Source organism: Chionomys nivalis, chromosome X (assembly GCF_950005125.1).
Source record: "Chionomys nivalis chromosome X, mChiNiv1.1, whole genome shotgun sequence".
In the NCBI taxonomy this organism is placed as follows: Eukaryota; Metazoa; Chordata; class Mammalia; order Rodentia; family Cricetidae; genus Chionomys; species Chionomys nivalis.
In genome coordinates, this window is record NC_080112.1 from 98,405,574 (window position 1) to 98,431,419 (window position 25,846).

General features: G+C 39.0%; 1 protein-coding gene across 1 annotated transcript; it reads left to right on the top strand.

Annotated features, from left to right (window-relative positions):
* The first annotated feature begins 10,526 nt into the window (after positions 1-10,526).
* On the top strand, positions 10,527-20,398 carry Rab9b (RAB9B, member RAS oncogene family). The gene is made up of 3 exons (XM_057759895.1): positions 10,527-10,678; positions 15,848-15,917; positions 17,003-20,398. Exon 3 carries the CDS (start codon positions 17,045-17,047, stop codon positions 17,648-17,650), a length of 606 nt encoding a protein of 201 aa, XP_057615878.1. The 5' UTR covers positions 10,527-10,678; positions 15,848-15,917; positions 17,003-17,044; the 3' UTR covers positions 17,651-20,398.
* The last annotated feature ends 5,448 nt before the right edge of the window (positions 20,399-25,846 follow it).

The following is a 25,846-nucleotide window of genomic DNA, read 5'->3' on the forward strand; positions in this document are numbered from 1 at the left end:
GAATGAAGATCATTATCCAAAACTCTTTTGAGAAAGATATTTATTTGGGACGTGATGTGAGATTCCTCTTTCTATGCTGTAAATGCCATTGGTTAATAAAGAAGCTGCTTTAGGCCTATTGCAGTGCAGAATGAGGCAAGGCAGGAATTCCAAGCAGATGGAGGAGAGAGTAGGTGGAGTAAAAGAGAAGCAATGTAGCCACTGAGGGAGACAGATGCCCGACACCGGACACCCGTAGGCCACAACCACATGGCAATGCACAGATTAATAGAAATGGGTTAATTTAAGATATAAGAGTTAGCCGATATGAAGTGTGAGCTAATAGGCTAAGTAGTGTTGTAATTATACAGTTTCTGTGTGATTCTTTTGGGTCTGGGTGGCCAGGAACAAATGAGCAGTCTCCATCTACAAGGAAGAAGGAGTTCAGGAGAGTGTCTGCCTCTGCCAGAGGGGTAAAAGGAAGCCTCCTACTGAACAGGCAGAGAGGCTTATATAGGGCTTCTTAGGGGTGGAGTTTTCCCAGAGAGAAGAGGAATTGGTCAGTTTTCCCTGCTAAGGGATTGGTTGGTTTAGTTGGTCAGAGGCAGAGATGGCTCTGTTCTCAGGGCCAAACTTTGTTTCTTTCACTGGTCCTTTTTAGCCTTTTGACTCTAATCTTAGGGCCAGGGCATACTTCTTTAATTGGCTCTAATTCTAGGGACAAAGTGTGTTTCTTTGGGACTGGTTGCAGAGTCAAGGCACGCTTCTTTTATCCTGGGTTCAGGGCTAAAGGTGTTTCTTTCCCTGCCTCATGTCTCAGATGCAGGGTGTGTTTCTTTCACTGGCTCTGGGTTCAGAGTCAGAGTGCTCAGAAATAGATTGGTTTCCTGCTCTAGTTGGCCCTTTTACCCTACACTATCTAATCATGCTTTCCAAATTCAAGACATTGTGTTAAATTGGATTCTTGCTTTGAAAAGTACTCTTGTGATGTTTCTGTTTCTGATGATCGTATAAAAATTTGAACTATATCGAAAACCTATAGGAAAAATGAGATTATAGCAACCACTCCTAAAAGTTGTATTTTGACCCCCCCACATGCCATGGCACACATGTGCCTACATACACACACACACATGCACTCATGTATGCATATACACATGCACACACCAATAATAAATAAAAATTTATAAAAATAAAATAAAGCCACCTAAAAACCAGGTACATATGAATAATGATTAAAAAGATTTCTATGTGCATAATCTATGGAAAAGAAGGTAAAAATAACATCCTGGATATGTGAAAGTCTAACTATGTTGAGAAAGGATTGCATTGGTGTACAGATTGCTACCACCTGGCTTCTCCTGTTCCCACAACAGACACCAAACTATTTTTCCCATTGTGACAGATACAACAAAGTTCAATTGATCTAAAACAGCAAATGAACTAAAACTGTCAAGATACTATTTAGGTTAAAAAAACTTGCAGGTTATATATAAAATTTAGGGAAAACATTTTATTTCTAAACAAAAACCTTATTTTAACTTGATAGTAATTATTAAGATAAACTGACTTTATTTTTTGATACAAATTTCACTCAGTAGGCCAGGCTTGAGCTCAAACTCACAGAGATCCTCTTGCCTCTGCCTCCTGAGTGCTGAGATTAAATGCCTGTACCTCTATCACTAGAAAAATAAACTGAACTTTTGTAGGCTTTGAGAATAACACTTTAAGAAAAGTCTAGCAAGCTATAGATATTTTACATTATGTGCCATATATTATAAAATATTAATCTTCATGCAAAATTTCATATAACCTACACATTTATCTAAACATTGTTTTACAGCATTTAGAACAATTATATGACAAGAAATCTAAAGTATTATTACAAAAAATAAAGTGAAATACTGTCTTACATATTAGGGAAAAATCCTATCTTTAAAAGAAAATTTGTTAGTATTTCAGTACACATGACTTCTTTTTTATAATTGATGTTTTTAGTTAGCATACTAAATTGGTGTAGGAGGTCCTTTTGTTTGTGTGTTGCTTTCATTGGTTAATTAATAAAGAAGCTGCTTGGCCTGATAGGGCAGAACTCAGGTAGGTGGAGAAGATAGAACTGAATTCTGGGAGAAAGAAAGCAGAGTCAGACAGAGAGCTGCCATGGAGCTGCCAGGTCAGACATGCTGAATCTTTCCCAGTAAGCCACGACCTCGTGGTGACATACAGATTTAGCAAAAATGGGTTAAATTAAGATGTAAGAATTAGCCAATAAGAAGTTACAGCTAAATGGACCAGGCAGTGTTTAAATAAATATAGTTTCTGCGTGATTATTTTGGGTGTAAGTTAGCCGGGTGGTTGAGAGGACAAGCAGCCCACTCCTCCTGATACAGAGTGGTGCCCATGTGGTCAACTAAATCCACATAAAATCTGAGAGAGCTTCAAAAAGAGTACAGAGTTTAGCACAGCTTCTTGGTGTTTGCTGGTGGCTTGCCACAGGTAGGTGACTGTACAGGCAGCGAGATGTCTCTGTCATTTCTAGAGTTTTGAAAGTTGCTTACAATGCACTTCCTGTTTACATAGGTAATATTATATCCTTCTGGAGTCTTTGATGGAGCTGAAAAACTGATAGTTATAGTTTTCCTTTGTTATGATAAAAGATAAAAATGATATAAATATTGTAACTGTAATTCTTGCTTGATAACTGTTTTTGGTATATGTAATTTTACTATGTTAAAGCCTTCTTTTTTGTTTAAACAGAAAGGTGAAACTGTTTGGCCTAATAGGGCAGAACTTAGGTAGTTGGAGAAGACAAAACTGAATTCTTGGAGAAAGAAAGCAGAGTCAGACAGAGAGCTGCCATGGAGCTGCCAGGTCAGACATGCTGAATCTTTCCCAGTAAGCCACGACCTCATGGTGATATACAGATTATTAAAAATGGGTTAAACAAGATGTGAAAAATTAGCAAATAAGAGGTTAAAGCTAAATGGGCCAGGAAGTGTTTAAATAAATAAAATTTCTGTGTGATTATTTCAGGTGTAAGCTAGCTGGGCGGTCAAGAGGGCAAGCAACCCACTCCCCCGTGACACAAAATGGTAATTTTCACTGTGGCATTTTTATAGATGCATATGCACTTTGTTAGTACTTGTAGTCTCATTCCCTTGTATTGTTTCCCCTTTCGACTGTCCCCATTCTTCCACACAGTTTTGTTAGCTTTCATGGTGTGTCTGTGTGGGGGTGAGGTGGGGAGGCTGTGTTTAAATCTAGGTTCACATGTAAAAGAAAACAAGTGAGCTTTACTTTTATTCTCCCTATTACACACTCTACTTCCCTCTTTCCCATCTCTCTAGACTCCTAAACCACTATGTAAATGCAAATTAAAGCTACCATGAGATTCCATCTCACACTGTTCTGTAGGCTGCCATCCAGAAACAATAAATAGTGCACCTAAGGATAGGGATGGGGACTTGGATCCTTGTACACTGCTGATAAGAATGTAAGTTAAGTGGCCTCTGTGGTAATCAGAATGGAGTTTCCTAAAATTCAAAACTTGAACTACTATATGTCCCAGTGATAGCACTCCTGTGAAGTGCTATCTGGAAGAATCTTAGTCAATAAGCCACAATGATGCTTACAATCCACATATATCATATATTATAAATCATTTATTATATACCATATACCATACATCACATATTTTATAGAAGAGGAATGTTCTGGTGAAGTGCAATGACTTCATGAACAGAGTTACTGAATACTGTGTGTGTTTTGAATATTTTCCCTTAAATTTCATACTTGCTGAAAGCAATCTATTTTTTAGAAGCTTCTTACCACCCTCCAAGGAAAACTTACGCTCTCTTAAGAGAAAGTTCAACAAAACAAAATCTAACTGCAATCTCTAAGGTCAGAGTTAGTACCAAAATGTGTGGGTGTTAAGAGGTTCCATACTTCATTGTTTCATAAGAATAACTTTCTGGTAAAGTACATGTTCTACATGATAGAGTGGGCTTCTTGTGAAGTCACTATTGAGAAGCTTAATATCCATGACTCCAGGAATTGTTAGAGGGGATTCTCAAAATAGCCAAGAGGAGACATGGAGTTCCTAGTTACTAAATGCATGTACATGGGCTATATTAGAATTATCCAGAGAACTTGTTGAAAATATAGACCACTGAGCACCACCACAGAGATCTCAAGGTCCCAGATTAGGAATTTGTAGTTTTGTTAAGGCTTCTATGTAATTTGATATACAATTAGTTTAGGAATCACTAGATTAGATAACCTTTAACATGCATATCAAGAGCAGCAATTTATAAAGTGAGTTCCAAAGAGATGGGGTAAAAATGGGTTTTCTACTTTAGTGTGACTTCAAAGGTTAGAGGACCTGTAGTGAAGGACAAGATATAGACATTGTAGTTCATTTCTCAGACTCCAAAAACTTTAAAGGAAATTGAAGTATATTAACTAATCTCACTATGTTTGTGCCTAATTTATTCTCTTAGAGAGAAAAATTACATTTTTATGAGACTTGGATTCTTATATCCATCTTTTAGACATTAAAGTACTAGAGAATCAAAGTACTAGAGAAACAAATATATGAAGTGTTATAGAAGTGTAGAATGGGTCAAAAGAAAGAAATATTCCTTTTTTCTTTTTAAGCATACAAAAGAGAAGACTATAGAGTAAGTTGGTGTGTCTGGCCATCATGCAGCTTAAACTCATGTCCAGTCTCTCATTCCACCTCCAAATTATTTTAAATAAATATAAGATGTCAGTCATATCTCATAATCCATATGCACTTCAGTAAAGCCTTTAAAGGATGAATATTCTTTCTAAAGTATCAGCACAATATCTTTATGATAAGTGAAAGAAAATTGACAGTTATTAATAACATAAAATACATAGCCCAGTGCTCAAATATCCCTGGAAGTACATCAAAGCTTTTAAGTTTATATTCAAATGAGGATGTTGATACTCTGGGAAAGGAAATAACTTTAGCATAGGTTGGTATATCTTAGAACACTATTATTGTTTTAATGGTATGCAGAGTTCATGAGAGTTGTTTAGTTTAAAGAGGTCTCTAGGATATTATTTAGGTGTATTTTGGTATTTTTTGTTAAAGATTTTGCTAAAGATTCATTTTCCACATCTTTTATTCTCTCCCTAGTATTTTTAGGTCTAACTTTATTGAGCTATAAATCACATGCCATAATGTTGACATTTTAATATGGCCTACGATTAAATGGGGTTTTAAATGCTTTCTGAATTGTGCAATCACCATAACAATGACTTTAACCATCTTCAAAAGAAATTTCATACACATTAGCATTAAACTTCAATATCTCAATCTATTCTTTAGTACTATGTAATTAATAATCTATTTCTGTTTCTGTACATTTCCTTATTGTGAGCACTTCATATGAATAATATAAGATTAAATTTTTATGACTGGCTTCTTTCACTTAGTAGAATGTTTTCAAGTTCACTCATTTATAGCATTTAGCCCCACTTTATTTCTTTTTGTGACTTAATAATATTCCATTGTGGAGATACGCTGCAGTTTTTAAAACATTCACTACCCTGGAACTATAATTACAGACACTTGTAAGCTATTGTCTTGCTTCTGGGAACTGAACCCAGGTCCTCTGGAAAAGCATCAAATATTCTTTTCTACTAAGCCACCTCTTCATGGCCCTGACATGACATTTTAATTACAGCTGTCCTGGTAGGTGTGATATGGTATCTTATTGTGAATTTAATCTGTTGTACAGCTTTTGGAAAAAAGTATACTCAGTTTATTTGCTTTTTTTGTTTTATTTTCTCAAGTCAGAGTTTCTCTGTAGCTTTGGAGCTTGGAACCTGTTCTGGAACTAGCTCTTGTAGACCAGGCTGGCTTCGAACTTATGGAAATCCACCTGCCTCTGCCTCCCAAGTGCTGGAATTAAAGGTGTGTGCCATCACTGCCCAACTCACCGACTTGTTCTTATTTATTTATTTACTTAAACCTCAGGTTCTTTTGTTTATTTATTTTGAGACATGGTCTCCCTATGTAACTCTGGCTTGCCTGAATTATGTACACGTGCCAGGCTGGCCTCTGACTCATAGAGGTCCATCTGTTCCTGCCTCCCAAATGCTGGGATTAAAGACATGGGCTATCATGCTCATCAAGTTCCATGAAGGGGAAGTAGACAAGATCTTCTGACACAATTGGAAGCATGGGAATGGGGAATGAAAAGAGAGGAGGAGCAGAGAAGGGGAGAGGGGAGGAGAACTTGAAGGAACAGGATAGTTGAGATGGAGGAAGGACAGAGATGGAGAACAAGGAAAGAGATATTTTGTTTGAGGCTAGCAAGAAATCTGTCACTAGAGAAATTCCCAGGAATCCACAAGTATGACCCTAGCTAGACCCTAAGAAATAGAGGAGAGGGTGCCCGAACTGGCCTTGCCATGTAATCAGATTGATGATTATCTTAAATGTCACCATAGAACCTTCATTCAGCAACTGATGGAAACAGAGGCAGAGACCCACAGTGGAGTACTGGGCTGAGCCCCCAAAGTTCAGTTGAAGAGTGGGAGTAGTGGGAATATGAGCAAAGAGGTCAAGACCATGAGGGGGACACCCACTGAAACAGTTTGCCTGAGCTAACAAGAGTTCACCACTCCAGCCAAATAGAAAATCAACCAGCATAGGACCAAACTAGACCCTCTGAATGTGGTGACAGCTGTACGGCTGGGACAGACTGCAGGGGCACTGGCAGTGGCACCAGGATTTATCCCTACTGCTTGTACTGGTTTTTTTTTGGGGGGGGGAACCCATTCTCTTTGGATGGATACTTTGTTCAGCCTAGATATAGTGGGGAGGCTTTTGGACCTTCCCCAAAGCAATGTGCCTTACCCTCTCTGAGGATTGGATGGGGGTGGGGTGGGAGGAGGAGAGTTAGTGGGAACTGGGATTGGTATGTAAAATGAAAAAAAAAAGATAGTTTATTTTCTTTTTAAAAATAAAAATAAGAGAAAGAAGTAAACTTAAAAAGATTTATTGTTATTATTATTGTGTGTGTGTGTGCGCACAGTTTTCTGTTAATGTGAGTGTGTCAGGGCCAGAGATTGACCTCAGGTATCTTTCTTGGTTGCTTTACACACTACTTTTTGAGACAGAGTCTCTCACTAAGCCTGGAGCTAACAGTTTGGCTGGGCGCACTAGTCAATGGAGTCCAGGGAGCTGCCTGTTTTCTGACTTCCACTGTTGGGGTTACAGATGCACACTGCCATGGTCTATGCCCTGCATTCTACATGGGTTCTGGGAATCTGATTCTAGCCACTCATGCTTTTGTGCCATCAACTTTGTGATGAGCTATCACCCCAGCCCCTTGACAGTGTCTTATTTTTTCCAAAAGCATAGCAAATTTAATGTCCAAGACATATTTCCATGATGTTAACAGTACTAGCATTCCTTGATTACTTACTCAAGTCCAAGACCATTCTGCATATGTGGAGAAGTCCATATGATTATCACAGTATTACTATTTCCCACATTTACAAATATGAAAATTGAAGCAGTGTTACATGATACAAAGTCGTTAGCAAGCCCAGGACTTAAGCCTTTTGTTGGTGATGCTGTACAAATCAGTCTCTGTATTGTGGAGGTTGCTATCTCAGGGGGAGCTTTGATGAGCCTTTGGAAGCATAAAGGTTAATTTCATTTTGAAGGAGTCACTATCTCTTTTCATTGGTACCATAGCTAAGAATTCCTTGCATAGTTCAGGGTTAAGAAAATTTACTTCTTTGTTTCTTATAAGATCTATATAAATGTTTTAAATATAGAATTTGTATTTAGGAGTCTCTGGAGTAACAACAGGCCTTGCTCTCCCTTAGGGTTTCCACCGGTGTTAATGTCTTTAGCAGTCATGAGATCCTGACTACAGAACTAGGTATCTAAGGCTAGAAATTGTTTTTAAAAACCCTTTAACAATTATATGTAGGTTTGAAAGATTCTTAAAGACTGTTAGAAACTGTCAGAAAACAACATTTCTGGGAAAAGAACAAAGGAGTCTAGATTATTATGCCTGAAGATGAAACTCTATTAAGGACATTTATTTAGAGCTCTTCACAAAACTATTTCATTATAGTTCAGAAAATAAAGATTGTAACATCAAAATATTTACTTTTTCTTTCTTTAACAATTTCTGTGTTTGAGTGTTTTTAGTGTGTGTGTTTTATAATGTATATAAGATACACATTGTAAACGTATATATCTACAAATATTACACATATACATATTAAATATATATGTACAAATATTTAGACCTTAATCCATTTTGTACCCCTATACCAAAATATCTGAGGTTGTGAAACTTGCGAAGATGCTTGTTTTGATCAACCATTATAGAGAAATGGAATGCCACCTGTATCTTGATGAGAGGTCTCTGGATGAAGAAGCAAAAAAATGACACATCAGAGACAAGTCCATGGTGTGCCCTTACTTTGTAGCATCTCACTACCATAATATTTAGCTCACTCCTGAGAGACCCAGTCCATTTTGTGAGATCATCATTAATCTATTCCTGAGGGGTCCATTCTTGGAACCTAATGACATTCTACCAGGCTCTACCTCTTAAAGGTCCTACCACCCTAATACTGAAGACCAAATTTCAACACATGAACCATACTCAAGCTGTAGAAGTATTTTTTCAGTAATTTTCTTTTTTGAAGATTAGAATCAGTAAAAGTTACTTTAGAGGATGGTATGTACTTTTTTCCATCCCAAGAGTAGCGTGCTTTTGTGAGAAGTGAGGTGGGTTTAAACCATGCAAGGGATTCTATTAGATCCATTTATTTTAAAATATCAGCATTTATTGATGATACATCATTCATTCATATTTAATAAATAGTTTCTTAGTGTGTAATATGTATCTCGCTTTAAGGGATATAGTTGTGAACTTAAACACAGTATCTGAACCCATAGTGCAATATAGTTTAGTGGAGAAGACAGTCGTAAGCCATGTAAGTCACATTATATGATTGTGATGTGTAATAAAAGTACAGCAAGCTACAAGAGGCTATAAGAGATGAATTGAGGCACTGTCTTCGTTATGGGCTTGTGGAGAAAGGTTATTCTTCGAAGTGGCATTTAAGCAGAGTCTTGATGAGACTAGTTGTTGTGCGCTGTGAAGAGATAGGGAGACCGTGGCATAGATGGAGAGATGGTGCATGCGAGGATCATACGGTGGGATGGAGAGGTGGTGCGTGGGAGGAACACATGGTGGGATGGAGAGATGGTGTGTGTGAGGAACACACGGTGGGATGGAGAGATGGTGCGTGTGAGGAGCATACGGTGGGATGGAGAGATGGTGCGCGTGAGGAACACACGGTGGGATGGAGAGGTGGTGCGTGCGAGGAACACATGGTGGGATGGAGAGATAGTGTGTGTGAGGAACACACGGTGGGATGGAGAGATGGTGCGTGTGAGGAGCATACGGTGGGATGGAGAGATGGTGCGCGTGAGGAACACACGGTGGGATGGAGAGGTGGTGCGTGCGAGGAACACATGGTGGGATGGAGAGATAGTGTGTGTGAGGAACACACGGTGGGATGGAGAGATGGTGCGTGTGAGGAGCATACGGTGGGAGAGGGCAGTGCCATACCATTTCTGGACGAATGGGTCTTCAGAAAGCAGTGACGCTTAAGACATGAATATAACTGAAAAATAGATGGAATGTAGGCTAAATTACTTGAATAGTTTTGCCTTCCTTTGGTTTTTGAGGCCGAAGAGAGGTGGGTTAATCACAAACTAGCCAAAGATATCAGAGGGCCACAGGAAATCAGGAGGGCCTATAGGGTGGCTGGGTTTATTTAGAACATTGAATTCTACCCTAGGAATAGTTCCTGGAACCTCGAGTACTGCTGTCTGTGATTCTCCGGAACAGTAATTGATAACGAGGCGTAAAGGGCTATGTGTTTTCTGTGACTGAGTTACAGATGTCAGGCTTTTCTTTTGAAGCGTCATAGGAATTTCTTGAGCAATAAGTACCAACAGGGCCTACTAAAGTGTTGTTTTCATGTGTTTTCCTGTACTGTTTGAAGCAAGGTGTATGTACTAACCTCTGGGCACGAAAACAAAATAGAACACGCAGATACAAAAAGAAACAAACGGTGTGTTCCTTTGGTAAGTGAGGGAAATAGAAGAGTCATTGCAGGAAATGAGGCTATAGCTAGCTCTGCCTGAGACTTTAGGCCCTAGGCAGAAGAGATGCTAAGCCGAGAGAGCAGTTATTTGATGGTCCATTGTCACCGTGGCTTCTAATCAGCTGGGAGGGGAAGAAAGATGAGGGAGCTCCGGGTCGGATAACTGAGCATGAAGGAAGAGAAGGAAGAGCAAGACAGCCAGGGAACACTCTCCACAAGAGTCTACGGGAGGCGGCTACAGTGGGTCCCTAGCGTCAAGAAGGGGGCACGGGGAGGCGGCGCGGGCCCCGCCCCCTCCCCTGGCGGGCGCGGGCTCGAGAAGACGCTGCGCGGCGGCAGCGGCGGGAGCGAGCGGCAGCTGTCAGGCCACCGAGGTCCAAGCTGCACTTGCTGCCCCATTGAGGACTAGGCGACAGCGCGAGCTGTGACCCGGTCGCTGAGGAGCCAGGCTAGAGGCGCGCAGAGCTGAGCTGCCCGGCATCGGTAGCCCTGTCCTTTCTCCTTCCCATTGTGTTGGGTAAGGTGTCTGCGCGGGGGCAGGAAAAGGGGGCGAGGGCTGCTGGACCCGGGAGGCCAGGAGGTGGGGGGCCTGTGGGGAAGAGGGAGAAAGGGCAACTTAGGTCATCGCCGGGGCCACTGGCCCCTCAGTCAAGGGGCCTAGAAGCTGCCGAGGTTGTAGTCGGAGGTAGGGGATGGTGGAGGGGGGCGTTGCGAGTAATCTGGAGTGGCTGCCAGAGCGGGGCAGAGAGGCGCAGGGCTCCGTGGGGAGCGGGTGTGGTTCACTGCGCATGCGCCACAGTCCAATGGCTCTAGGAGCTGGGGATGAGGTGAGAGGACCTGGGTCTGAGGTAGTTGGGACTATGCGTGATGTTTCACTTTCTAAGTTTTCAATACTGAAGCAGTGTTCCTCTTGTGGCTATGCCAGCATTCTTGGTCTCCTAAGGACGTTTTATTAGTGTCCTGAAAACCTTTACTTCCAGGCAGCCTATTAAGGAAGACGTGGCCTGGGGACAGTGCCAAGTTCCTATCAAGTATGTCTTTGGGCTTATTGGCCCAGAACTGTTATGAGGAATGAAAGATTAGACATGCATTTCCACACTGAACACTTGGCTGCATATATGATGTAAATGCCAGCATGAAGTTAGGAATAGCATTTCGGTGGCATGACAGCTATGGCATCTAGACTTTGTAGCATGGGTGTAGCTGATAACTGAACTCTGCAAAGTAAATTGAGTGCGTCACAGGGCTTCCCCGCCGTAAAACAACCCCCTTTCCAGCATCAGGTTGTATGGGAAGCAACCAACCTACACCATTTAAATTAGAGGGTCTCAAAGATCAATCATTTCTTTCTTGTGTTGATTTTCACATACATTAAAAAAGCCACACCCATTTCTCTGGTGCAGTATTTCTGAATAATATTTCAGGATTCAACAGCCAACTGAATAGCCCTAATCAGCATGTCTCCACAAGATGGGCTTTCCTCATAGCTCCAAGCATGTTCCCTCCCCCATGCAGACCACTCTCAGCCATTGTCTGCCCCCCTTCTTCCCCCACCAAGCCCTGCAGTACACACCCCTGTCAAAACTTGCTCCTAAACAACCTGCGCTACTGATTGTGAGCATCTTTCTACCCCATGGAAAATGAGCTGGCGCTGCCGTCATCATAATAAAATGCGTTATTTTAAAAGATCCAACCTTTCCTTTTTTTTATTCTCTCTGCTCCCAATCTCAAGCACCCCCCAACTAAATACCGTAATCTTAAGAAGCCTGTGTGGGTGCAAACATAGCTGATTCAAAAGGTCTCAACTGCACTGAAGAATAGGGAGGTAAGAATATTGGTTATATGAATTCCTGATTCATCTTGTTATCCAAGACAACATTTGAGTCAAAGCCAGCTATTTCTCTGAATGGAACCAAAATTAGAATAAATATTACGGTCCAAGGACTGGAGGTGTAGATTAGTGTTTAAGGCACAGTGCCCTAGGTTTGATTCCCAGGGATTAAAAAATTAAAAAAGAAAGAAAAGAAAAATGAATATTCGGTTCAGATCTAGCATAATATGGGAACCACACTGAATTTCACCTTCACGTTAGATATATTTGTTGTTATCAAGAAGTCCTCTCTCTGCTTAATGCTTTCTCCTTTCTATGTTTGGACAAATTTGGCTTTTCCTGAGGGAGGGGATTTGGTTTCATTGATTTTTATACTGTCATAGCTCTTTTCAATTTGAATATGCACTAACATAAATCATCCTCACCTTCAAACATAATAGCAGGGATGACAGCATCCACTGAAAACAAAGAGGATATCATTATTCTCCTCTTGTGTTTGGTAGGAATAGAGATATTGTAGGAAATATATATTTTAAGATGTGAGTGTAGCAATAGGGAAATGGGAAGCTTCCATGGACTTTCAACAGGTGGAATTTCTGTTAAGTCCTGTCTAGAAAGGAATCCGGATAAATTCATAATTTGTCTTTTTAGTTACATTGTATGTGATAACTTTTGGATGTCTTACAGGATTGCGGATGGATTGCTGTCATAAATTCCAAGGCATTAGTTCTGGGTACCTACCCAATATGTTAAATCATAAATACTTACTGCTTGTTTCTATAATGTATTCTGGGACCACATACTGAAGAGGCTTCAAAAATACACACAAGCAGAGGACCTTTAAATCACTTGTGAAGGAAAGACATGTTTTTTTTTTTTTAAGAAATCCGTTAACAACATCAAGCAGTGTGATAATATCAACTGCAAATCATAACTTGTTTTATTGAGACATAAAAGGTGGACTATTTTGGGGGCAAAATACGATCATTTTATACAAATATATAATATGTAATGATTTTTTTTCTATAAAGGACTAGTGGAAAATACTTTATTTTCCTTTTCAAAATTCCCAAATAATTTTTATTAAATTTGATCATTGATATAGAATGCATTCTGATTTTTCTCACATCCAGCACACCCTTATCTCTTTTCTATACCTGTCAAGCATTCACTCCTCTCCGCAAGTCCTATTGTCCCTGAATGGACTTGAACTCTTGAGGCTGAGTATGATCTTGAACTTCTGATCTTCCTACATCCACTTCCTGAGTGCTATAGTTATACATATCTGTCACCATGCCTGGTTTTATATGGTGCTGAGGGTCAAACTCAGTGCATTCAAATATTCTACCAAATTGTCTAAGACTGCGATCCTGACGCCAGCCTGGGCAACACAGCAGGATTTTAATTTTTAACATGGAATTAGAAGTAGAGGAGTCGGAATGGGCATTTGAAGCCAAGTCAGCAGGATATCGTGACTAAGGGCAAGAAGACCCGCCTAAACTGTGTATCTTTCTATCTTTAGCAAATAAATGGGCATTGGAAATGGGGGAGGATGTGGAGCTGTGGAGTGGCAGTTCTCAACCTGTGGGTTGTAACCCCTTGGGGGTCAAATGATCCTTTCAAGGGGTCATATAGCATATATCAGGTATTTACATTACGATTCAAATAGTAACAAAATTACAGTTATGAAGTAGCAACAAAACAATTGGGCGTTGGAGGGGTCACCCCAACTCGAGGAACTATATTAAAAGGTTGCAGCATTAGGAAGGTTGAGAACCACTGGTGTAGAATATCCCCTAGGTAATGGTACAGCACATGGTAGGTACTCAATTCTTTCTCAAACATCAGTAGAAGGGTTATACCAGAAGATCCTGAAGACCCCCTCAACACAGAGACTCTATGCAACATGCAGATGTTCACCAGGCATTGTTACACGTTAAAGAACAACGAGGAACTAATAGCTCCATAAAACAAAGGACTGGAATAGCAGCAAGGAGGACCTTATTTTGCCTCTTTTCCCTATACCATATAGTTTATGTACCTAGAACTATGTGTGCACATTACGAACTAGAGAATTCTCAGATTGTCATTAATACTCATCATTATTCCTGGAGCTGGACATTTAGTTTCCATATTCGCTGTGGTTTTGGCCTATCTAAAGAGTTTATCCACAGCTAGGAAAGTGGGTTAGTGAGTTATAATGGTGTTAACATCTGTTTTCTAGATACTTAAGGAAATTTATTTGGTATCTACCATTTATAACAGTCATATATAGTTTATGCAAATTTTTAATTCCTTATGTTGTTTTTAAAAATGAGAGTTGAAGAGTTTTGAACTGTGAAATTATATTGCAGACTAGCATTAAAAATAAAGTATGAAGTACCACAGATCAGTGGTAGAGGACTTTCCTAGCCCACTGAGGTCCTGTGTCCCTCTCCAGCTTATCAAAAGCAAAGCCAAACAAAAAGGAGAATAAAAAACTGTGCTAACAAATCTGGTTCACCATAATTTCAAGAAATATTTGTCACATGAGCTATAGTTCCAAAGACAGAAATTTGAAAGCAGAAAAGTGTGGACAAAAATCAAGCAAACAGAAATGGTAGAAAATTTAAGATTCTATAGAGTAAATTTAGCCTAAGAAGGAGGATAAAGCTTAGCAACTTAGGAGATGTGGCTTCCATTTTAGCTACTGATTTAGATAGTCAACAAATACCTGATTAACTTTGCAAAACAACATAAGATAATTAAACAACTGAGCTGTTTTTTTTTTAAAACAGCTTCTTTATTCCTCAACAAACATACTTAACAAGCATAGGAATTATTTGTCTTTTTGGACCACTATTTTAGTTTTTGCTTCATTAATATATGCCAAATTAACTATTAATATTAAGCAAATGTGTTTGTAGTTAGGACAGCTAAATATTAAAACCTGTGTTCAAGTAAGGCATGATTGTGAATACCTGTAACCTCATCACTCAGGAGTATTGAGGCAGAAGAATCAGGCCATCTCAAGCTACATTGTGAGCTCCAGACCACCTTGGGCTACATAGAACTTGTCTCCAAACCAACCTAACAAAACCTTGGCTTCAAGACCGATACCATCAACTAATGAATAAAATAATTAGCTAAAGAAAGTATGCTATAAGTCCATAAACATATTAATGGTTTCTTCTCTGATTATGAGAATCAATTGCAGGCTGCCTCAAGGCAGACGGGTGGGTGCACTGGTGGTTTTTGAAGTGGGACTACTGGTAGGTATAAAGGGAAGGAAAGCTGCCTCTGATTTATCTGAAACTTCTCTGCTTTCACGCTACCAAATTTTACTTCTTGGAATATCACCTATTTGCTTTTTTTTTTTTTCAAAGATTTTATTCATTACATATACAATACAGTGTTCTGCCTCCATGTATGCCTGCATGCCAGAAGAGGGCACCGGATCTCATTTTAGATGGCTGTGAGCCACCATGTGGTTGCTGGGAATTGAACTCAGGACCTCTGGAAGAACAGTCAGTGTCCTTAACCTCTGAGCCATCTCTCCAGCCCCCACCTATTTGCTTTTATTTACTTTTACATTGATAGAGCATTCAGCCGAAAGACAACACGAAACAGTTTTTTTTTTTTTAAAAAAATCACACAGAGTACAATCAGATTAGGGTAAATTGAAGTTACACGTTTAGATAATGATCACGTTAAACACCTGTAACATTTTGAACTTTTAAGTGTGTTTGTGAGGGTTCCCCACAGGTTACTTGAGATTGCTATGGGATTTCTCCCTGAACTGAATATATTTTTTCTATAGACTCATTTCCATTTCATTATATATTATTAAAAATTTGCTCCCCATTCTGATTGTAGAACCCTAATAAAAGAATAAATCAACAAGAGGGACAAAGGAGAAGGCTGAAATTGTGAAAAACCCAGCTGGGTAAGTATTTCATGGGATCATGCTATGAATTTTGATATTTTACATTTTCTTCTGTTAAAGTGACTATAATTTTAAAAATAATTCCAAAATAATGTTAAGGACTATTACGGTTTTGAATGACCTTTTTAATGTATTGCTGTTAGAATCTCTTTTGCATGCACTTCTTTGATCAGTGTTTAGGTTTCCTTCTTTTGAGGCTCTTGCATAATAAATATTACTTTACCCAATTAATGTCAGCATTGTTGAGTTTCCAGCATAGACCCAATGTGACAGTACCTAACAGAATATTTTATTTTAACATGTATTCTAAGTTGCCCATGTATAAATATTTCATGTAGGTAAAAGAAAAATGCTACATGATGATTATTGGTGCTTTAGATTTTATCATAATTTTTCATATATTGGTTTTGTGATAATAAAAACTAAATTCAAGAATACCATAAGATGCTCTTTTGAATAATACCTGTTACATTGATACTAGTCAACTGTCATAAACTTAAGTGTCATTGTACCATGAAGAGAAAAATATGAAAGTTCCATTTCTTTTTAGAGTATCCATCTCAATGCAAGTATAATGGGAGGAAATACTTAGAGAAAGTTGATTTTTTTTCTCTTTTCCATATTCTTGGGTCCAGTCTAATTGCTATCCAGGTCTTGACTGACAGAATCAAGAATATAGCTTATATACCTTCCAATAACAAGTCCCTCAGAAGCAAACATTAAAACCTCAAATAAGTTTCGCATTTGTATCTTGTTTAGAAGCTAATAGGCTCACACGTTTGAGTGGCACACCTGTCCCAGGTTCTCCCCCCCCGAACAGTGTTACACCTGAACAAATTATGGAGCCATTCATTAGTTGGCTTACTCATGGCTTTTAGCCATCCCTTGCCCAGGTTAGAAGCCTCAAAAAACTAGATCAGGTTTCCCTATTTTATCAACAGAGGTTTCTTCCTTTCCCCTTTTTAAATTTAGTAGTGATCATGTAAGATCATTATCAGGGGCCTTATAATTCAGGGGAATTTTCTATGAGGTTGATTTGTCTCCGGTTTAACTATTTTCCTTCCTACCCTCTCATGTATTTTCAGGTTCTTTTGTTTGCAAGCTTCTCCCTGTTTGGTGCTGCAACCATGAGTGGGAAATCCCTTCTCCTAAAGGTCATCCTCTTGGGTGATGGTGGAGTTGGGAAAAGCTCACTTATGAACCGTTATGTGACCAACAAGTTCGACTCCCAGGCTTTTCACACCATTGGGGTCGAGTTCTTAAATCGAGATCTGGAGGTAGATGGACGCTTTGTGACACTTCAGATCTGGGACACTGCAGGGCAAGAGCGTTTCAAGAGCCTTAGGACACCATTCTACCGGGGAGCAGATTGCTGCCTGCTGACGTTCAGTGTGGATGACCGGCAGAGTTTCGAGAACCTTGGTAACTGGCAAAAAGAATTCATTTACTATGCAGATGTAAAGGACCCGGAGCATTTCCCCTTTGTGGTTCTGGGTAACAAGGTAGACAAAGAGGATAGGCAAGTGACGACTGAGGAGGCAAAAGCCTGGTGCATGGAGAATGGAAATTATCCTTATCTAGAAACAAGTGCCAAAGATGATACCAATGTGACAGTGGCCTTTGAAGAAGCTGTTAGGCAGGTTTTAGCTGTAGAGGAACAACTGGAACATTGCATGTTAGGCCACACCATTGATTTGAACAGTAGCTCCAAAGCAAGTTCTTCATGCTGTTAGATGTAGGGACTCTGTTCAAAAGTGTGCAGTAAGTTGGTTAGTCTGTAGCTTAAGAACTACTGTGCCCTCTTGTGGTATTCACACACACACACACACACACGCACGCGTGCGTGCGTGCGTGTGAGGGTAAAAGATAAGGTTCTACTTTTGAAACAGAACCTTTCAAATTGAAATTGTAGAGCAGTTAAAAAAAAAAAGCTTTATTGAGCCAAGTGTATTATGCGTGATTTCTGCTATTTTCCCCTTCTTGTGTGTCTCAGGACATTTCTGACTTTAGTCCTGAGAGATTTACGTGTTTTTAAATCACAGTTTAAACCTAGAACCCAGCCGCATGAAGGAGTGAAAGAGCTTAAAGTGTTCCATTAAGTAGCTAGCAGATGCCGCCACCAGACTCTTGCCAAGCAATTTATGACATTTCTACCAAAGGGAAAAATAAGATTCTGAGCTGTATTGCAGCAAAAATAACAATGGAAGCGATGGTTTCTAAGCAGGAATTAGATAAAGGTGGTGATGATTAGAAATGTAGATGTATAAAAATACACACTGACATGTTCAAATCCTTACGTATGGTTTATTTTCATATGAACCGAAGCAAAATCATCCCAGTAAGCATTGCGCTAATGACACTGGAGTTTGGTTCTAATCCATGTGTTTGAGTCACAGGACATTAGTGAATGGATTACGCTTAACTACGCCAACCCCTCTGCAAATACTTGGTTGGCCTGCTTTTCCTTCCTAAGTCTGCTGCTGCTGCATAGAGATGTTGCTTCCTTGACAGCTTATCAATTTCGTGATGCTGCTTAGTATGTGACTTTGGGTGCAGTGCTCTCTGCCTACAATTTAGACGATCCTATGGTTCACCATGCTGGCTCAGGAAGGCTCTAGAAAAGACTGGAGAGTAATGGGCTTTTCTCCCAGCTTCCTTCGCTCAGTTGTGCGTTGTAGGGGAAGGATCTGATGTCTCACCAGACGGTCCAGCTGGCCAAAGTCGGACATTAAAACTGGCAAAAGAGCAGAGGTTTATAAACTTTGGGCTAGAATGAATTTCTCATTATTAGATTTCTTCAAAAGTGAAATAGACTGCCTTAATAGTGACCTCCCTCCCAGAAAAAGTAGCCACTGGATGAGCACCTGTTAAAATACTGTAAAAAGAATTTCTGTACTGGCTACATGTTTGGTATAAGGTTCCTTCAGGTTTAAGTTCTGAACTTACAAACTATGTCAGTGCCATGTTCTGCTTGGATTTCTCTGAAAACAATAGTTAAGAGGGCCATAAAAATCCTCAAGCCATTCTGGGATTAGCCTTTAACAACAACCACTAATAGAAATATTCCAAAGACACAATGGTCAAAGAATGGTTTGACAATTCTTGAATACCACGACTGCCAATTATATTATTATATAATTAATATATATTAATGTATTATGAGTGTGCCATTTGGTTTTTCTGGGTTGAGCTGCATAGATTTTAATCTGTGCTTTAAAACATGTATGATAAAAATTGTGACCCACTGTAGAGAGGGACAGTTAGATAAGACCCCCCCAAAAGAGATTCAGGCCCGGGATGGGGTGGGAGCATTCACAGGAATACAGCCCAGAATTCTCCATTGTAGCCACACACGGAATCAGCCTTACATGTGGGACCTTATGTGCTTTAAGAACTCTGGTACTTTTTGGCCACATAGACAAGAGGAGGACAGTATTTCAACCCAGACTTACTCAGTATTTCCAATTATTGTATAGTCCTGACCCTATTGTCCAATTAATTTAGATGCCAGAAGTCAAAGCCAGAGCTGGGACCCCCACAACTCTTAAATATTGGTCCCTATCCTGCCTATGCCTATAGCCAGCCACACTGGTTTCAATGTTCTCCAGTCCTTTTGCAACAATCACGGGTGAAACTCTGTATGTCAGAACTAACGAATGGTAATTGTTTTTAAGTGCATGAGACCCTGGGCCTTCTCCTTCTACTTGCACTCTGCTTACACTAGTTTCTATTTGTAGATCTCAGGCCTTCATGAAGATCTCCATCAGCTCACGAAAACTATTTGTCTCTGTAGAGTGGCATGTGGTCATTTGAGTAAAACTAAAAGTACACGGGGATTCAATTCATAGGCATCCTGTCCATTGAGGCAAGTGTTAATTTGATTGGCAGGTAAGCTGAAGCCCCTTTCTTCATAGCCATACATACACCTTTATTTTTCGCTACCAAGTTACATCACAATGTCAAGCACTTAGCAGTAAGTGGCAAAACAGTGGCATTTTGATGAGTAACACTCAGTGGATACTGACATGTAGTTTGGGTAAGATTTAAAAAAAAAAAAACACGACAAAACCTGACATCTGTGGTACCAGGAACTGTGCGTATGTGTTTTCAAATTGACTGTGTATGTGGAATGTGCGGTGGAATATTTTCAATAGGTGTTTTTTACTGAACACTAGACTTTGGGAATAATGTACTTGTAATTGGAAGCATACTGTTTTTCAATAGTCCATTAAAACTCCATACAAAATATTTATTTAGTTTCTTGTCACATATTGGCTTTCAGGGGGCCTCAGGTTCCATGTCTTCAGTGGATTGGTGAATTTCAGGTGTCTTTGTACCTGCCTCAGCCATCTCTACTTTATCCTGAGGTATTCCACAATCCTCTTGTTGCAGGTGCTGCTAAACATCTCAAAATGTGTATAAGATATTTTGTTCCAGTTGTTTAAAAAATCATCTGTGTCAGAGTGAATAAAAAGTGCATTTTGAATAACCAAAATACATTGCTTGCCGGGTTTTATTTCTCGCCTTTTCAGTATAGCAGATATACCTGTCAGCCAAGCCCCTCTCTCAGATGCTACCTGATGTGGTCTCTGTATCATTTTTTATGTGATACTCCAAGTGGCACTCCCTATTTATCATGCAATAGTGATAGAGAAACACACTCAAAAGACTGGAGGTTGGAGATTCCTTTTATTTTATTTTAGACCCTTCTGCCATGCATGGAGAGTTTGGGGACCAGAAGAATACAGATCTCAATCTACTTGATTTTTAATCATAATTTTAAATGTTAAACTATTATAAAATATAAACGGAATATTCGCATTGTCTTTATTTTCTTGGCTGATAAGTTGCCTAGACATTAAAAGAATATGAAAATGTAGCTAAAACAGGTCAGAACACAAAAGATAGTTTTTATACAAAAATGTTCTATTCTCAGGACCATCACACTTTGGGCCATCAATGTTACACTAAGCATCAAATGGCTAGAACACATATGACAGTGATTTTTCTGATTGCATTTATTCGTTTATATGCATGCACATGTGTGCACACCATAGTGGGTGTGCAGTGATCAGAGGACAACTTTCTAACTCAGGTCATCAGGCTTGGTGGCAAGTGCCTTTACCAGCTGAGCCATATTGCCAGTTCAGCGACTGAAATGATGAATGTCAGGCTCTCTACCATACATGGTTCATCACGTTGCTTCTATCTGCTACAGATTTAGCAGTCTCATCCATTCTACAAACTTTTGGTTTTTATATCTTTGCAGAGCCAAAAATATTCATTTTTTTTCTTGCTCCAGAATTATTACATCATACTTAAAATTCTACAATGATATGACTGTGAGACTATGGAAAGTCATACATTTCTCATCACCTTAATTTTTTTTTTTTTTTTTTTACAGCAGAGTTCTTGTAACATGCTTGAGGCCTTGGGCATGATCCCCATCACTGAACAAAAAGAGGGGAGGGGAAAGGATCTTGTCTTCCAAAATTGATATTTTCTTTTTTTTTTTTTTTTTTTTTTTTTTTTTTTTTTTTTTGGTTTTTCGAGACAGGGTTTCTCTGTGGTTTTGGAGCCTGTCCTGGAACTAGCTCTTGTAGACCAGGCTGGTCTCGAACTCACAGAGATCCGCCTGCCTCTGCCTCCCAAGTGCAAAATTGATATTTTCAAAGCGGAAAACTACCTTTCTGTCTGACATTTTTCTGCCCTAATCGTTGCTTATAGGGAAATCTCCTCTTGATGTCTTAAGCCGTAATATGAAGTCTCATTTTGGGAACAATAGCTGAGATTTTTTTCAGAAAGATGGAGGGTATACAAGATATGGTTTCTGTTCTATCCTAAAATTGAATATTAAAAACACTTTGGGAAACTGAGGTATCTGTTTGAATAATTTTATGATGGGACTTGAGATTGGCATATCTGTTTAATATTAATTACTTAAGGAAATACTGCAACAATATTTTTTTCAGTGTTGCCGATCTAGATATTCCTCTCATATGTTTCTTTCCTTGCTATGGAGAGACAGGATTTGACACAGAGTGATTTTTCCCATGCTTGATTTCAGGGAAGATAAACCGTGATGCACTGCCATAGTCTACACAACAAAATGCCATAAGGCCAGCAGATTACAAGCAACAGAATTTTGTTTTGCTCAGTTCTGAAGGCTGGCAAGTCTAAGACCAAGATACTGGCAGATTCTGTGTCTGGCGGTTTCTCATTTACAAATGGCATCTTCTCATTGTGTGGCGAGCAGAAGGGGTCTCGTTTTAATCAAAACACTGATCCTATTCATGGAGTTAATGTCCTCATAGCCTAATCACCTCGTCAAGTCCCTACTGCCTGATACTATCATCTGGCAAGTTAGGATTTCAACATGAATTAGGGGTGAGTGAGCATAAACATTGGGATCACAGCAGACATATTAATATCTGTATATTTTGGAGTAGTCACTAATGTTCCCTTCCTCCAAGCAAATATCTTTAATTACCCTAGCTTTTCACACCAATGGCGCCTTTACTGTTTAACCTATTCTTTTGGTGTGGGGTGGGGAGGTTTGAGACAGGGTTTCTCTGTGTATTTCTGTCTGTTCCGCAACTCACTCTGTTGACTGAGCTGGCCTTGAACTCATGGAGATCTGCCTGCCTCTGCATCCTGAGTGCTGGGATTAAAGGCATGTGCCACCCTCACCTGGCTAGTCTGCTCTTTTTAAGAGAGTAAAAGGAGAATTGCAGAAGCTAGGCATGTTTTACAGAATAGAATAAACATTATTTTTAAGAGAAATATTAGGGACTGGAGAGATGACTCAGTAGTTAAAAGTGCATGCTCCTCTTGCAGAGGTTTCCAGCACCGGAGTCAGGAGGCTCACAAATATCTCTTAACTCCAGTTCCCTGGCTATTAAAAGTCTCTGGCTTCTATGGGCATCTGCAGTCACATGCACACACCCACAAACAGATATACATGTATACAAATAATTTTTAAAATACATGAAACCTAAAAGCTAAAGGCCATTCAATAACATATACTGAGAAGTTTACACACACTGATCATCAATGGCATATTTTAGTTAGCTGGAGTGGCAGTTACAGTGATTTGGGGGCAAGGTTTTTTTTCCTTACAGAGTGAGAGGTTCCTTAGTCTTTTCCCTGTGAGAATAAGCATCTCCACATGTGGATATGAGAAGCTGTCATCTTTAGTCATACAGGAACGGAAGCAGTAAACTGTGCATCTTCACAAATTGTTTTGTCTGCTCGAAGGAAACACAGAGCATTTTGATTCAGCCACATAAAAATACTTTTTAAAAATAGTGTGCTTTGTGTGTGCAAATGCATATTTTTAGGTAATCTGTCAATTCCTTTCATGCCCTGTCAACCATTGATAAATGTGTAATGAGTCTCACTCCAGCACTCCTGAATTTTAACCAGACAACCAAGCTATCTTGTTTATTTAGAATTGGTTGATAAAAAGTAATTGGCTAACGAAAGAAATAACTTAATTGAACATTAGCTATATTGATTGAAATAAACATTTGGATCATGACCTCCTGTGTTGCACTGGTGGGGAAGTAAGAGACAGTCTCAGATCTTCTGTTGTCCATTACATTGTTCCTGGCTGCCTTAGAAACAGCACATTTGCCCTGTAATATATGGCTTAACAGCCTAGTGATACATGGACGTGTGTTGGTAGCTTTAACTCATCTCTTTCTCTGTTCCTGGGTTGAAAATGGCGCCACCAGTGTACATTTTGAACCTTGTCTTTATAAAGCCAGAAAACAAAGGAAATAGACAAGCAGGATAAATAACATTCATTTCTAATAATATTATTCTAAGATAAGCAAATTTATCTTTGTTATGTGGGCTTTTAATATATTTGCATAAAGGAAAAACTAATTGTAATACTGTACACACACTGTGCAATCTTTTTCACTTAATACACAGTATTTCCATGGCATGTTTTCTTCTAGGGATTGTATTTAATGTTTTCATGCTTCCTTATTGAAGAATGCACTGTAAGACTTGTAGTCAGATTGTGTCCTTTTATAAGCTAAAGGGGGATAAGAAGGTTAATAATAAGCTTACTTCAGGTCTGTGCTTATTTCTTAGTGTTAACACTTCTAGATCAAAGAATATGAATATGAATATTTTTTGGCTTTTAATATGTAATGACAAACTGTCCATTAGAAAGTTGTCCCAAATTACATCAACATTAGTAGAATAAGAGACTGATTTTTCTCAAACACCCACACAAATCATCTTCTCAAAGCATACTCACTCTGTCAATGAAAGTAAAAACTCATGTTTGCACTTGTATTTATTATCTGAGAGTAATAACTGTGTAGATATAAACTGATCATTTTTATTTTTCTTAAGTAAATGAACCATTATGCTTCTTAGCTTATTTGGGATGTGGGGCATCATTTTGTTTGTTTCTTAATGTGTCTTGTTTTTGCACTGGGGATGGAATCCATGTCATGCCTACTAAGCAAATGCTCTATCTCTGAGGTTCAGTTCTCATTTTTGTTTCTTATGGAATTTGAGGGATTCATTTTTATATTGTGGGTTTAAACCCTTGATAGTATCCATATCCCTGCTTTTTTTGTAATTCCTCTCCATATTTCTCACCTTTTAATTCTGTAGATGGTATATTTCAAGTATGTTAAAATTTTTTAAAAGCTTATGTTATGATAAAATAGAAAACTATGGTAGGTGGGAACGAGGGAAATTCCTATCTTATTTCTTCTTTGCTCCAGATCGTATTGAACGTGTAAGCACTATTTTCTTTCAGAAAGTCTGTGGGTCTTAGTATTATCAACATAATAAAAAGCACAGGCAGAAGTCAAAATGCTCTTGCATCTAGATACTTCACTGCAAAGTACCAAACAGCTGGTTTGAACTGGTTTAGTTTTCGCTGGAATACACATATTGCTCTTAACTCATACAAATACAGTCAGAGTAACTTCAACTTTCACCCACCAGGGGACAATAAAGACTTGCCAGTTCTGTCATGGAAATTAGAGCCCAGGCTGTTAGAACTAAAGAGGCACATAGAAAGTGCCTAGCTAGCCCACCCTTCCCTTAGTTCATACATAGGAAACAAAGCACCGGACTAGTCCAATAGTCCAACAAAATGCCTGTGTCCAAGACATTTCCCATTTACAGTACCATGTCTTGGTTCAAATGACTCAAACTGTAAACAGTCACAATTTTTTTTTTTTCTGATTTGTAAGAACTGTTTTATCCTTTTTGTTGAGGCGAAGCTCACAAGAAGCATTAAATACTTAAAATACACAGCTCATTTATATTTAGTATTTTCAGTGTTGTAGAGACACAATTTCCCCAGCTCAAATCTAATCCTGACATTCAATGGGTCATTTATCTTATGATAATTATATAACCATTTTCAACCTGAGAAAGCGCTGTCCTTCTGACCCAGTTGGTGCGAGGATTAATAAAAATGATAGGCATGAGAGACATCAATTTTCTTATCCTAGAAGATATTAATCTGAACCAGGTATGGTAATGCATGCTTGAAATCTTAGCACTTAGGAAGTTGAGGCAGACAGATAATGAGTATAGGACCAGCCTGAGCTAAATAATAAAACTTCTTTTAAAAAAAAACTGAAAAAAAAATGTCTATCACCTGCTCCCCCTGATGTTAGTAAATGCATTTTCACATTCAAAATGAAAATTGAAGATACCAGATCATGGTTTTCCTTGTCGTTATTACTATGCTGTATTGTATTTTAGTCTACTTAGAGGTAGAATTTTATTATAAAGAACTTCCTTCCATTTGGTCTTCTTAGCACAAGCTTGTAATCATGGATACTTGGAAGGCTGAGGCAGGAGGATTTCAAGTTCAAGGACTGCCTCTGGGTTTCAGGGGGAAGTTTTAGGTCAACTTGATCAATTTAGTAACACTTCGTTTCAAA